At 35.8% G+C, this 15,999-nt stretch overlaps 1 protein-coding gene across 1 annotated transcript; it reads left to right on the forward strand.

Annotated features, from left to right (window-relative positions):
- Positions 1–4,210: 4,210 nt before the first annotated feature.
- On the forward strand, positions 4,211–4,675 carry LOC139497871 (glycine and tyrosine-rich protein-like). The gene has a single exon (XM_071286111.1). It carries the CDS (start codon positions 4,211–4,213, stop codon positions 4,673–4,675), a length of 465 nt encoding a protein of 154 aa, XP_071142212.1.
- The last annotated feature ends 11,324 nt before the right edge of the window (positions 4,676–15,999 follow it).

Raw genomic sequence — 15,999 nt, forward strand, 5'->3', positions numbered from 1 at the left:
GGCAATAACTCCTTAAGAAATCAACTGACCTTTTTGGTCATGTTGACTTATTAGTGGATCTTACTTTGCTGAACATTATTGCTATTTTTTTTTAGTTTATCTCTATCTATAATAATATTTAAGATATAAATAATCAAAAACAGCAAAATTTCCTTAAAAATTACCAATTCAGGGGCAGAAACCCAACAACCGATTGTCGGATTCATCTGACAATTTCAGGGCAGATAGATCTTGACTTGCAAAACAATTTAACCCCATGTCTGAATTACTCTTAATGCTTTGGTTTCAGAGTTATAAGCCAAAATCTACATTTTACCCCTATGTTCTATTTTTAGCCATGGCGGCCATCTTGGTTGGTTGGCAGGGTCACCGTACACATTTTTTTTAAAACTAGATAAGTTCATAACTCAATGATGATTGTGGCCAAGTATGGTTAAATTTGGACCATTAGTTTAAGAGGATAAGATTTTTGTAAAAGATTACAAAAAAATACGAAAAATTTGTAAAAAATGACTATAAAGGGCAATAACTCCTTAAGGGGTCAACAGACCATTTTAGTCATATATACTTATTTGTAGATCTTACTTTGCTGAACATTATTGCTGTTTACAGTTAATCTCCATAAATAATAATAATCAAGATAATAGCCAAAAAACGGTATAATTTCCTTAAAATTGCCAATTCAGGGGCAGCAACCCAACAACCGAATGTCCGATTCGTCTGAAAACTTCAGGGCAGATCAGATCTTGACTTGATGAACAATTTTACCACATTTCAGATTTGCTCTAAATGCTTTGGTTTCAAAGTTATAAGCCAAAATCTACATTATACCCCTGTCTTCTATTTTTAGCCATGGCGGCCATCTTGGTTGGTTGGCCGGGTCACGCCACACATTGAACTAGATACCCAAATGATGATTGTGGACAAGTTTGGTTCAATTTGGCCCAGTCGTTTCGGAAGAGAAGATTTTTGTAAAAGTTTACGACGACGGACGACGACGATGACGACGACGACGACGGCGACGACGACAGACGACGACGACGACGACGACAGACGACGACGACAGACGACGACGACGACGACAGACGACGACGACGACGACAGACGCCGGACGCAAAGTGATGAGAAAAGATCACTTGGCCCTTCGGACCAGATGAGCTAAAAATGAAATTTGTTGAAACAAATTGATTTAAGTTTAGGTTTCAAACTGTTTCTACTCTAGTCTTAAATATATGTTAAAGCCTGATTGGAGTTTGTTGCCTTGGGTATTATCATATAAATAAATTGAGATCAAACATATTTTGGATATGATAGACAATGACAAAACCATGTAAACCAGTGTAATTGGTTTTCCAAAACGGTTTTAGTTCAGGATTATATAAACAAAAAAGAATATAGCATAGCTAGGGTTTTGAACTATTTGTAAACTGGCTACAAAAACAAATAATCATGATTCATTTCATTATCTTCTTCAAAACAAAGACTGTTTTCAGTACGTGGTTGCCTCCTATTTAGCATGCAGTAATGTTATTTATCGGAAGAGAAATTAATTCTTTAACAAGACAATTATGCCCAACAATGGACAGCAGTTTTATTAAGAATTCGTCAGTTTTTATACATCTTATTTTAAAAAAAATCAGATGATATCATGGATCCTAAAATAACAATTATCTGATCTTTAAATTTCATTAAAAAAAAACCAGGCATTGATATTCACGATTTATTTCTTTTTTTTAAAGAAAGCAACTTGTGTACATAATAATTTGTGAATACACAACACGGAAGCTAACAACGCGGACCTCGACGAAAGCACCCATCAATATTTACATGTGGAATACACATCTCCACCAAAGGCGCTTGGGTACATAATACAGATTTCATATTAGTAATTTCTTAAAATATTCAATTTTCTATGTTATTTAAAGGCTGGGTATTGATCTTCGTTTCAAATCTTTTATGATTTAACTAGAATATTTACTTGTAAGATCAATAGGAAACTAATATAATATATACGTGACACTTTAATAAAATAAATTTATCTTATCTTATCTATATAAATAACTATCTTATCAATAACCCAGTACGTCCGTCCCACATAGAGTATATGGTCCGGCTAACTCCTCCTACGATTTACAAGTTTGTGTTGGTAAGCTGCCTTTGTAAGACAGATATCTTTGTTGGTCAGATATCTTTGTTATAGAGATGTTATTGTTGGACAGACTAGATATTTTTGTAAGACCGACGTCTTAGGTAGAAAAAGAATTTTGTTGAACAGATGTCGTCTTTGTTGGACCTACCAAATTGAACAGATGTCTTTGTTGGTCATATTAGATATTTGTCTGTTTTGGTAAGAATATTTTGGTGGACATTTCTTTGTTGGACAGATGTCTTTGTTGGGCAGATGTCTCAGTTTTTGTTAGTCAGATGTATTTGTTGGACAGATGTCTTTGTTGGACAGATGTCTCTGGTGGACAGATGTCTTTGTTAGAAAGATTCTTTTGTTGGTCAAATGTCTTTGTTAGAAAGATTCTCTTGTTAGTCCGATGTATTTGTTGGAAAGATTCTTTTGTTGGTCAGATGCTTTTGTTCATATTGTTAGAAAGATTCTCTTGTTAGACAAATCTTTGCTAGACAGGCTATATTTCTTTATAAGACAGATGTCTCAGTTTTTGTTAGTCAGATGTATTTGTTGGACAGATGTCTTTGTTGGACATGTGTCTTTGTTGGGCAGATGTCTTTGTTGAACAGATGTCTTTGTTGGGCAGATGTCTTTGTTGGAAAGATGTCTTTGTTGGAAAGATCTCTTTGTTGGACAGATGTCTTTGTTGGACAGATGTCTTTGTTGGTCAGATGTCTTTGTTGGTCAGATGTCTTTGTTGGCCAGATGTCTTTGTCGGACAGATGTCTTTGTTGGACAGATTATTTTGATGATCAGATGTCTTTGTTGGACAGATGTCTCTGGTGGACAGATGTCTTTATAAGTCAAATGTCTTTGTTGGAAAGATTCTTTTGTTGGTCAGAGGTATTTGTTGAAAAAGATTCTTTTGTTGGTCAGATGTCACTGGTGATAAAATGTCTTTGTTGGACAGATGTCTTTGTTGGTCAGATGTCTTTGTTGGACACATCTTTGTTGCATGGACAGACTATATTATTTTGTTGTACGTGTCTTTGTTGGACATATGATTGTTGCATGGACAGACTATATTTTTTTGTTGTACGTGTCTTTGTTGGACATGTCTTTGTTGGACAGACTATATTATTTTGTTGTACGTGTCTGTGTTGTACATGTCTTTGTTGGACAGCTATCTTTGTTGAACATATGCCTTTATGAAGCAGAAGATTTTTTTGGACAGAAGTAATTTTTTGACAGATATTTTTGTTTGACAGATGTTATTTGTTGACTTATGTTTTTGTTTGACAGATATCTTTCTTGGACAGATAAAATGCCTTTTCATTGAACGTTGTTTGGGTGCTTTTCGTTGGCGTATTCTCTTTGCTTATAAAAGTATAGTCATTTTTGCAACGAAGCGCATTTAAAAAGGCTAAAATCTGATGTGTTTTTCAACGGATTTTTATAGTTCGTTCTTATATTGTACTGTTACACCACTCTCCCAGGTTAGGAGGAGGGTCGGGATCCTGCTTACATGTTAAACCCCGCGACCTTCTGCATGTACATGTATGTGCCTGTCCCATGTCAGGAGCCTGTAATTCAGTGTTCGTCGTTTGTTGCTGTCTTACATATTTGTTTTTCGTTCATTTATTTGTACATTAATTAGGCCGTTAGTTTTCTCGTTTGAATTGTTTTACATTTGTTATTTCGGGGCCTTTTATGGCTGACTATGCGGTATGAGCTTTGCTCATTGTTGAAGGCCGTACGGTGACCTAAAGCTTTTATTATCTGCGTCATTTGGTCTCTTGCGAAGAGTTGTCTCATTGGCAATCATACCACATTTTCTTTTTTATAAGATATTGACATTATCTTCTAATTTTTGTGATACTAACAAATATCGTCTAAAGAGCTGTTAGTTTTAAAATAATTTAATTGAATCCGATTTTGAGACTGTACGGCATAGAGATTGAAATATTGTTAAGTTTCCCGTTTTCTGTTGATTGATTGATTGATTGATTTCTTATAACGTCCATTGACAAACACTGGGTCTGTGACCAGGGATGATTGCTAAATACTGTACGTTGCTCGCTAACAAGATAAATGTTAGACACTGTACGTTGCCCACTAACAGGAGGAATGATAAACACTGTACTATGCACACTAACAGGAGGATTGCTAAACACTTTACTTAGCCCACTAACAGGAGGATTGCTGAACACTGTACGTTGTTCACTAAAAGGAGGATTGATAAACACTGTACAAAGCCCACTAACAGGAGGATTGATAAACACTGTACTATGCCCACTAACAGGAGGATTGCTAAACACTGTACTATGCCCACTAACAGGAGGATTGTTAAACACTGCACTATGCCCACTAACAGGAGGATTGATAAACACTGTACTATGCCCACTAACAGGAGGATTGCTAGACAATGTATGTTGCCCACTAACAGGAAGATTGCTAGACAATGTATGTTGCCCACTAACAGGAAGATTGCTAGACACTGTATGTTGCCAACTAACAGGAGGATTCCTAGACACCGCATGTTGCCCACTAACGTGAGGATTGCTAAACACCGTATGTTGCTCACTAACAGGAGGATTGCTAAACTCTGTACGTTGCCCACTAGATGTCTATTGGTTATTTGTGTTGTTTGATCGTTGTCTCTTTGACGTATATCCCACACCTCATTTTACTCGTACGGTGTGTGTTGTCCAATAGATGTCTATTGGTTAATTGTGTTGTTGGATTGTTGTTTCATTGACAAATATCCCACACCTCATTTTATTCGTACGTTGTGTGTTGTCCACTAGATATATATTGGTTATTTGTGTTGTTGGATCGTTGTCTCATTGACGTATATCCCACATCTCCTTTTACTCGTACGTTGTGTGTTGTCCACTAGATGTCTATTGGTTAATTGTGTTGTTGGATTGTTGTTTCATTGACAAATATCCCACACCTCATTTTATTCGTACGTTGTGTGTTGTCCACTGGATGTCTATTGGTTATTTGTGTTGTTGGATTGTTGTCTCATTGACGTATATCTCACACTTCCTTTTAGTCGTACGTTGTTTGTTGTCCACTAGATGTCTATTGGTTATTTGTGTTGTTGGATTGTTGTCTCATTGACGTTTATGAGTCTTGGATATTTTAATATTCATTTTAATACCGTTTCAATAAAAGATTGTTTGTGCCACAAAAAAGTATTTATGCAAGAAAACTAACTCGAATTCTTACTTAAATTCATTGGACATTGCTGTTTTAAAAATGGAAGCAGTATTACAGGTTTTTTTTTAAAGTTCTGGACGCGCAATTAAAATTTATTGAACATGTTGAAGGACGAACTCAAATTAAATACCTCAAATCATAACTCGAAGTTTAACTTTCAACTTGAAATGCGACTCTAACTCGGAGCTTAAATCGAAGTGTAAAAAACGAAACTTGAACTTATTAATAAACTCGAACTTTAGCTCGATATCTATCTTGAACGCGAAGCATAACTCCAATTTTAACTCAAACTGCAACTCGAACGTTAAGATCCGCTTGTGTGAGGTTCCGTGTACGTTGTTTTGGCAGAAATGTAGAGACCCCTGTTATTTCATAGTACGTAGGACCTCTCTTCCCCGTGTATCCAAATTTTCCTTGTACAATGGGTGTTGTAAAATTTTAAACTATCGTCGAAGAAGTGACTGTATGTTAAAATTGCCTCCACACTTCAACTCAACTTTATCAAGCTGCAGACCAAATATGCGATCATTCCCTTTCCATAGAATAGAAGCTAAGAAAAGTTTGACGACATATTATCTTTTACAATGTGTGTTGTAAACTTTCAAACTATATATATATATATATATATATATATATTTACGGTTGTGACGTCATTTATGACCTACGGTATGATTGACATTGGAGATACGTTCTGTAATAATTGTTGTAAGGGAGCTACCATTTTATTTCTAAGGGGGATGAGAGGAAGGCTAAGATGTAAAATTTTGTCCTGCATTTTTTTAAGTGTAATCTCTGTCCTGTCTTTTTATTTTTCACTCTATTCGGTCCCCTACCCCACCCCCACCCCCACCCCGACCCTTTTTTTACTGAAATTTTTCCACAGTCACCATTTTTTTGCACGTGAACCAAAGACGACTGAAATCCCTATAAGACTAAGTTTTAAACGAATAAATATGTGCATCTTACAAACAAGTTTAAGAGCTAAGATGCAAAACGGTAAATGATATTTTTGGAAATATGTTAATAATTTTTAGTTATGATTTATCAATTAGTTGTTGCTTAAAACGTCCAGTGGCAAATATTTAATACATATTCAGAACGAGAAACCATCAGTCCCAAATAGGTTGGCTGGTCGGAATGAAGGACGGGAAACTTGAACCCCTTACGAATTTGTTTCAAGTGTTATTTCAAGTGCAGAGGGCCAACCTACTTTCTCTACACGAAGCATCGATTCTGACCGGATGTGGCAGGGTATTTATACATCCCTGCCCTGTCAAACGGACACCTCCCTTCATTAAGGGTTAAAGTTTCTGCCGGAACGGGAGAAGTCCAGGTGACCATATTTCCATGACCCAGTCAACATTGTCAACCCTTGAGATGTTTTTAGTTATGACTCAGCATCATGTGCAATAAATTGTCAAAATGCATGATTTTCATCGGTTACCGCAGACCCCCCTTTTTGAAATTAATAGCCTTGGATCGATTACCATGATTACTAAAATCAGAGACAGATCATATACACATGCATGTAAAATTAAAATTGAGAATGGAAATGGGGAATGTGTCAAAGAGACAACAACCCGACCATAGAACAGACACTAGCAGAAGGTCACCAACAGCTCTTCAATGCAGCGAGAAATTCCCGCACCCGGAGGCGTCCTTCAGCTGGCCCCTAAACAAATATATATATATACTAGTTCAGTGATAATGAAATATGTCTCTGCTAAAATATACAATCTCCCGTTCTTTTATGAATGAAATATTGTAATATTATCTGGTGTATGTTCAATTATAATCACTTAACGGCATTTTTAATTGGTTCAAATAAATATATATTTGTATATTGTATTGTATTGAATGGTATTGTATTACATTCTAGATACCCGTATGTAAAAATGTCTTTGCGACAGTCGTTATGTATGTGTGTTTACATATAAAACGAAAGTGGAAATTCATTTTAACCAAGTGGACAATTGTTTTTTAAAGGTAATTTAAGTTATTTCTGATAATAATTCAAGTAGCTTATAATCTGTATTTGTGTGTTACACGATTTAATCTTTTTTTAGAAAATATCATAGGCTCTGATTGTACTGATTAATGAAAATGGGGCGTACCAAGGAGGCACCTTATGGCCGAACATTGGGGTTTATGTGCATTTCTCAGGCTTATAACTGTCGGGTCCCCTGTTTTTTTTATGTGCCCTCTGGCCCCCCTCCATTTTTGAAATTCCTGGATCCGCCACTGGTGAAAGGTATCATATGTTACACATATTATAGGCCTTACCTTTGGGGACCTCATTCGGAAATTATAAAAAATACGATCAATGCATTTGAATGGGGACATATAGTTGGAAACCCCCCCCCCCCAATTGTCCCCCTTTGTCCTGGGTTGGGACCCCCCTTTTTTAAAATGACTGGTCCGCCCCTGTTTAAATCTGGTCGTTTGGGAATACTTCCTTGTACTGGCCCCATATCTGTTTCCTTGGTATACAAAAATAAATATGTAATAGTATCAAAGACTATTGCCAAGACTAATTTGCCGGTAGGACGACGTTTCAATTAATTATTTTACTAACTTAAAGTTTATATTTAACTCAATTAATAGTAAACCAAATAGAAAAGATGGACTAATCTTAATACAATCTTTTGGTGTAAATTGCCGTGACATATTTATTCGTTTAAAGAAAGTTATTTATAAACTAGTCTAACAGGTTTTTCAATCGTCTTTGGTTACCGTCCCGTAAAATGATTTAATAGCTATATATTAAAGTATTCTTTCATAGGAAGCTAAGGGACGACATCAAAAGATCGATGTAGGATAAAAAACTTAAATCGAATAGTTTGGGGGTGGGGGGGGGTCAACATTGCTGCAAGTTTTGTTAATCTAAAATCGATTTTACATGTATCCATATAGGTAAATCAATTTTTCCCAAATTAAGTTAAGAAGGGGGTAGGGGGGTCAGCGAAAAAACTATGTGAATTAAGTTTTTTATCCTACATTTAACTTTTGATGTCGTCCCTAACAAAGATAAAGCTATTTAAAGGTCCATCTAACAAAGAAGTAAGTATAACGTCCTTATTGGTTGTACACGCACAGGTATCATTGACTATAACATTTATAAAACTGATCCAGTCAGGTGAACTAGACACAGATTATTGATTTATTTCCTTTGCATGTAACCATGGTAACCCTAAACATCATATAAATCGTGAGTAGCATGATATTTTTTTTTCGATCAAAAGGGGAGATTGTACGCTCTAGACGTCTCCTCGGGCCTGGGTCCGCCACTGCAATGGCCTGACTAGCCTCTTCTAATAGTGAGGCAATATATATATATATTCGCCGAGCGAAGCGAGTCGAAAAAATTTTGGCGAGGGGTCTGGGGGCCGATCAAGGCCCCCAGAAGCTCTGAGGAAAATAACGCAAAATTGTGCATTCTGAGCGTTTCCCGGACTCTTTCTGAAATTGAAACGTAATTAATTTTTAGCTATTTTTTCTCCGCAAAATTCTGGTCTCAAAGCAAAAACATAGATTCATTACAATTTAAGACTTTTACGTTTTATGGACAACATTAAAAGACCGATATGAAGGATAAAGCAAAAATCTTAATTCTCATAATCATTAATACCGGATCTGTCTGTCTGTTATCATCTTGTATTGTGCTTAGACTTTGGTGTTTTTTTATGACTAGATTTAAATTTAGTGACAGTGCAGTATTATACTTTAAGTACTAGTACTGCTTAAGTCTACACTAGGGACCAACTCGATATTAATGATTCTTTTATTGTTGAAGAACGCTCCAGCAACTTTGACCATAATCGATTGATCATTAGTATTTTTTCTATGCATTGACTTTGTGATTAGGTTTCGTGCACATTTACTCCATATTCCTTTATTTTCTGTTAAAGGGTCTGGACATGACTTAATGCAAGTTTAACCCTTCATATTGCAATACATTACTGTTTTTTGTCTTCAAATTATTTGATATCGGGAAATTGGTGACCTTACTTTAATTTAAACCTTGTCAGCTATCTAGTTTTATCTACAACTGAAAAGCAAGTTTTGTATTCTTTGATATCAAGTTCAATTCTCCATTCAGAAACGACCATTTTTTCTGTGTCTTGTAGCATCGTCTATTCCTTAAAATATCCTCTCTCCACTCTCTGGACATCGGTGGGCATATGCCGCTGAACATTGTAAAACCACACGTTTACAAATGAAAATCAACACCAAGACTAGTTATAAAGTAGGACCTTAAATGAACAAAAGACAAACCCGGGACACAGAAGTACAAACAATACACAATCAACTTTGAAAACTAAAAGTAAAATAGAAACATGGATCACAAAAAACATGCAGGGGCGACACAAGAGAGTGAAGAGAATTGCTTCTTGCTAGACACTTTCCGTGAGAACAATTTGATATTAAGACAATCTTTTGTTTCATTTTTTTTTTTTTTTAATTTCTAACATGAGGCATTTACCTCATTTGCCTCAATATAGTTACGGCCCTGACTGCAACCTTTTCTTCTTCCAGGTAAGGAACCGGATTCAAAACTGAATTTGATTGGTTCCGCGAAAAAAAAACTCATCTGACTTAAGATTTTCCGGAGAAACAATTCCTGAAACGAGTTGTATATTATACGCACCCGTTTCGCGCCCCGACAAAAATATGTTTCCTGTGAAAGAAAGGGTAAAACTGTTAAACATACGCTTTTGGTAAAACCTACTCAAAGATATACCAAGGTATTGTGAGAACACAGAGATTCAATTAAGATATAAGACGGACGTACATTTTGATAAAGTTGATCCCATGTTGAGGGGGGGGTATCAATATCCCATATGATGCATATATATCCCATTATAAGTTTTTATCTCAATATCCCGTATCCCTATAATGTTTACCCCTATTATCCCAATAATTATTTTTTACAAATATCCCATATCCCTAAAACTATTTTGAAATATCCCAAAAAATCATTATAAATTCATTCCCAAGCCCATTTTTAGCTCACCTGGCCCGAAGGGCCAAGTGAGCTTTTCTCATCACTTGGCGTCCGTCGTCCGTCGTCGTCCGTCGTCCGTCGTCCGTCGTCCGTCGTCCGTCGTCGTCGTTAACTTTTACAAAAATCTTCTCCTCTGAAACTACTGGGCCAAATTTAACCAAACTTGGCCACAATCATCATTGGGGTATCTAGTTTAAAAAATGTGTTCGGTTACCCGGCCAACCAACCAAGATGGCCGCCATGGCTAAAAATAGAACATAGGGGTCAAATGCAGTTTTTGGCTTATAACTCTGAAACCGAAGCATTTAGAGCAAATCTGACTTGGGGTTAAATTGTTAATTAAGTCAAGATCTATCTGCCCTAAAATTTTCAGACGAATCGGACAACCGGTTGTTGGGTTGCTGCCCCTGAATTGGCAATTTTAAGGAAATTTTGCCGTTATATGGTTATTATCTTGAATATTATTATAGATAGAGATAAACTGTAAACAGCAATAATGTTCAGCAAAGTAAGATCTACAAATAAGTCAACATGACTGAAATGGTCAGTTGACCCATATAGGAGTTATTGCCCTTTATAGTCAATTTTTAACCATTTTTCGTAAATCTTAGTAATCTTTTACAAAAATTTTCTCCTCTGAAACCACTGGGCCAAATTTATCCAAACTTGGCCACAATTATCTTTTGGGTATCTAGTTTAAAAAATGTGTCCAGGGACCCGGCCAACCAACCAAGATGGCCGCCATGGCTAAAAATAGAACATAGGGGTAAAATGCAGTTTTTGGCTTATAACTTAAAAACCAAAGCATTAAGAGCAAATCTGACTATTAGAAAATTGTTTATCAGGTCAAGATCTATCTACCCTGAAATTTTCAGATGAATCTGACAACCTGTTGTTGGGTTGCTGCCCCTGAATTGGTAATTTTAAGGAAATTTTACTGTTTTTGGTTATTATCTTGAAAATTATTAAAGATAGAAATAAACTGTAAACAGCAATAATGTTCAGCAAAGTAAGATTTACAAATAAGTCAACATGACCGAAATGGTCAGTTGACCCATATAGGAGTTATTGTCCTTTATAGTCAATTTTTAACCATTTTTCGTAAATCTTAGTAATCTTTTACAAAAATCTTCTCCTCTGAAACTACTGGGCCAAATTAATCCAAACTTATCCACAATCATCTTTTGGGTATCTAGTTTAAAAAATATGTCCGATGACCCGGCCATCCAACCAAGATGGCCGCCATGGCTAAAAATAGAAGATAGGGGTAAAATGCAGTTTTTGGCTTATAACTCAAAAACCAAAGCCTTTAGAGCAAATCTGACAGGGGGATAAATTGTTTATCAGGTCAAGATCTATCTGCCCTGAAATTTTCAGATAAATCGGACAACATGTTGTTGGGTTCCTGCCCCTGAATTGGTAATTTTAAGGAAATTTTACTGTTTTTGGTTATTATCTTGAAAATTATTATAGATAGAAATAAACTGTAAACAGCAATAATGTTCAGCAAAGTAAGATTTACAAATAAGTCAACATGACCGAAATGGTCAATTGACCCCCTAAGGAGTTATTGTCCTTTATAGTCAATTTTCAACAATTTTTATAAAATTTGTAAATTTTTACTAACATTTTCCACTGAAACTACTGGGCCAACTTCATTATAGATAGAGATAATTGTAAGCTGCAAGGATGTTCAGTAAAGTAAGATGTACAAACACATCACCATCACCAAAATACAATTTTGTCATGAATCCATCTGCTTCCTTTGTTTAATAGTCACATAGACCGAGGTGAGCGACACAGGCTCTTTAGAGCCTCTAGTTTTCCTCATCATTGCTCATCATCTGACATCACAAAGTCAACAATTTTGACTCTGGGAAAACAAACAGATAAGATAAGATAAGAAATTTTATTTCAAATCGGGTTACATTAAATACAAACATAAGCTCTGTAGAGCTTTTTGCCGACAAACTGTGTTAAAGGAAATTTAGTGCATACTTCTAGTGTTAAATATGAATATACAATGTATGTGTCCAAAAGAAGAAGTGTTCCATCTTAGAGCCTTGTATAACAATCTCTTTTATGTGATGTTAAACGATAAATTTAGTGTAAGGGGTCTAATTTCAGACTTTTTTAGCTCACCTGGCCCGAAGGGCCAAGTGAGCTTTTCCCATCACTTTGCGTCTGGCGTCCGTCGTCGTCGTCCGTCGTCGTTAACTTTTACAAAATCTTCTCCTCTGAAACTACTGGGCCAAATTAAACCAAACTTGGCCACAATCGTCATTCGGGTATCTAGTTTAAAAAATGTGTGGGGTGACCCAGCCAAACAACCAAGATGGCCGCCATGGCTAAAAATAGAACATAGGGGTAAAATGCAGTTTTTGGCTTATAACTCAAAAACCAAAGCATTTAGAGCAAATCTGACATCGGGTTAAATTGTTTATCAGGTCAAGATCAATCTGCCCTGCAATTTTCAGATGAATCGGACAACCCGTTGTTGGATTGCTGCCCCTGAATTGGTAATTTTAAGGAAATTTTGCTGTTTTTGGTTCTTATCTTGAATATTATTATAGATACAGATAAACTGTAAACAGCAATAATGTTCAGCAAAGTAAGATTTACAAATAAGTCAACATGACTGAAATGGTCAGTTGACCCCTTTAGGAGTTATTGCCCTTTATAGTCAATTTTTAACCATTTTTCGTAAATCTTAGTAATCTATTACAAAAATCTTCTCCTCTGAAACCACTGGGCCAAATTAAACCAAACTTGGCCACAATCATCATTGGGATATCTAGTTAAAATAATGTGTGGCATGACCTCGGTCAACCAACCAAGATGGCCGCCACGGCTAAAATAGAACATAGGGGTAAAATTCAGTTTTTGGCTTATAACTCAAAAACCAAAGCATTTAGAGCAAATCTGACTGAAGTAAAATTGATTATCAGGTCAAGATCTATCTGTCCTGAAATTTTCAGATGAATGGGACGACATGTTGTTGGGTTGCTGCCCCTGAATTGGTAATTTTAAGGAAATTTTGCTGTTTTTGGTTATTATCTTGAGTATTATTATAGATAAAGATAAACTGTAAACAGCAATAATGTTCAGCAAAGTAAGATTTACAAATAAGTCAACATGACTGAAATGGTCAGTTGACCCCTTTAGGAGTTATTGCCCTTTATAGTCAATTTTGAACCATTTTTCATAAATCTTAGTTATCTTTTACAAAAATCTTCTCCTCTGAAACTCCTGGGCCAAGTTCATTATAAATAGAGATAATTGTAAGCAGCAAGAATGTTCAGTAAAGTAAGATTTACAAACACATCACCATCACCAAAACACAATTTTGTCATGAATCCATCTGCGTCCTTTGTTTAATATTCACATAGACCAAGGTGAGCGACACAGGCTCTTTAGAGCCTCTAGTTTTTAATTGTTCAAACCGTGATGCATATGACTGTAAAATATAATTTTGATAGCATTCTTCTTTCATTGATAAGAAACTTCATCCTACACGTTAACCTACAAATGTACATGTATGTTGGAAAGAACAGAAGGACGCAACCCTGTCTCTTGTCCAAGATTGCTCTGACATCCAACTGCTGTTTTGCCAGACAAGCTGAGACTGTGGGATGTCAGAGCACGTCCATATCAAAAAGTGGGTATTTAGCATGCAAGTTCAATATAAACTCAAAATTTAACACAAGAAAGCTTTCTGCTAATGTACCTACATTACACTTAACTGTTGCAATATTATTACAGCAGGCAAAATTTGCACAGCCCTTGTTTTGCAAAGAAATAACACAACATTTGACTCTGTGATCTTGAACTTTATGAATTACATAGATCCCAATATTTTTTGTCGAGCCTGCAACTTTTGTTGCAGAAAGCTCGACATAGGGATAGTGATCCGGCGGCGGCGGCGTTAGCTAACTTATTAAAAGCTTTATATTTAAGAAGGTGGAAGACCTGGATGCTTCATACTTTGTATATAGATGCTTCATGTTACAAAGTTTCCGTCAGTCACATGTCAAATGTCCTTGACCTCATTTTCATGGTTCAGTGACCACTTGAAAAAAAAGTTCAGATTTTTTGTAATGTTGAATTCTCTCTTATTATAAGTAATAGGATAATTATATTTGGTACATGTATGTGCGTACCTTGCAAGGTCCTCATGCCCGTCAGACAGTTTTCACTTGACCTCGACCTCATTTCATGGATCAGTGTCAGATCAAGGTTAAGTTTTGGTGGTCAAGTCCATATCTCAGATACTATAAGCAATAGGTCTAGTATATTTGGTGTATGGAAGGACTGTAAGGTGTACATGTCCAACTGGCAGGTGTCATCTGACCTTGACCTCATTTTCATGGTTCAGTGGTTATAGTTAAGTTTTTGTGTTTTGGTCTGTTTTTCTCATACTTTATGCAATAGATCTACTATATTTGTTGTATGGAATGATTGTAAGGTGTACATGTCTAGCGGGCAGCTGGCATCTGACCTTGACCTCATTTTCATGGTTGAGTGGTCAAAGTTAAGTTTTTGAGTTTTGGTCTTTTTATCTAATACTATTTATGTAATAAATCAACTATATATTTGTTGTATGGAAGCATTGTTAGCTGTACATGTCTGCCTGGCATGGTTCATCTGACCTTGACCTCATTTTCATGGTTCATTGGTCTTTGTTTAGTTATCTTGGTTAATGTTAAGTTTATGTGACAGTTTTTTATAAAGCTTTATACTTAGGACTATCAACATAATATCAATGATTAGTAAAGAAGGCGAGACATTTCAGCGTGTGCACTCTTGTGTTACTTTTTTTTTAATTTCCTTCCTCACAACACCAGTAATAGAAAGAAAATATATTAATTTACATTGATTATTTAGTAATTATTCGTTATTAACATAGTTTATACAGCGAAATATCTACTTTTTGATATGGGATGTGCTCTGACGTCCCTCGGCCCAGCTTGTCTGGCAAAACAGCCGTTGCACATCAGAACAATCTGTAAAACGTGGAGATCTCTGAAGATCCCTGCCACGCCACGTAAAAAATAAGAGGTAAAACACTATAAAATATCCTGTAATCATATAAAGCATCAAAACAAATAAAAACATTGACAACAATAAGGCTTAACTCATCAGATGGATACATCTAACAAAAATCTATGATTAATTTAAGAAAATTATCAATGCATATGAGCATATAATATAAAAAAAGATGTGGTATGATTGCCAATGAGACAACTCGTCACAAGAGACCACGTGACACAGATCGAAATTAACAACTATAGGTCACTGTACGACCTTCATCAATGAGCAAAGCCCATACCTCATAGTTACCTATAAAAAGACCTGAAATGACAAATGTAGAACAATTCAAACGAGAAAACTAACAGCCTAATTTATGTATAAAAAAAAATGAACAAAAACAAATATGTAACACAGCAACAAACGACAACCACTGAATTAAAGACTCCTGACTTTGGACAGGCACATACATACAGAATGTGGTGAGGTTAAACATGTTAGCGGGATCCCAAACCTCCCCTTAACCTGGGACAGTGGTGCAACATAAGAACGAACTATACAAATCAGTTAAAAAAGGCTTAACTGACATCAGATGAATACAAATAGAAATACATCTAACAAA

The sequence above is a fragment of the Mytilus edulis genome, chromosome 12 (assembly GCF_963676685.1).
Source record: "Mytilus edulis chromosome 12, xbMytEdul2.2, whole genome shotgun sequence".
NCBI lineage: Eukaryota > Metazoa > Mollusca > Bivalvia > Mytilida > Mytilidae > Mytilus > Mytilus edulis.

Coding starts and splice junctions, on each gene's coding strand:
- LOC139497871 (XM_071286111.1), top strand. CDS start 4,211: ATGTTAGACACTGTACGTTGCCCACTAACAGGAGGAATGATAAACACT.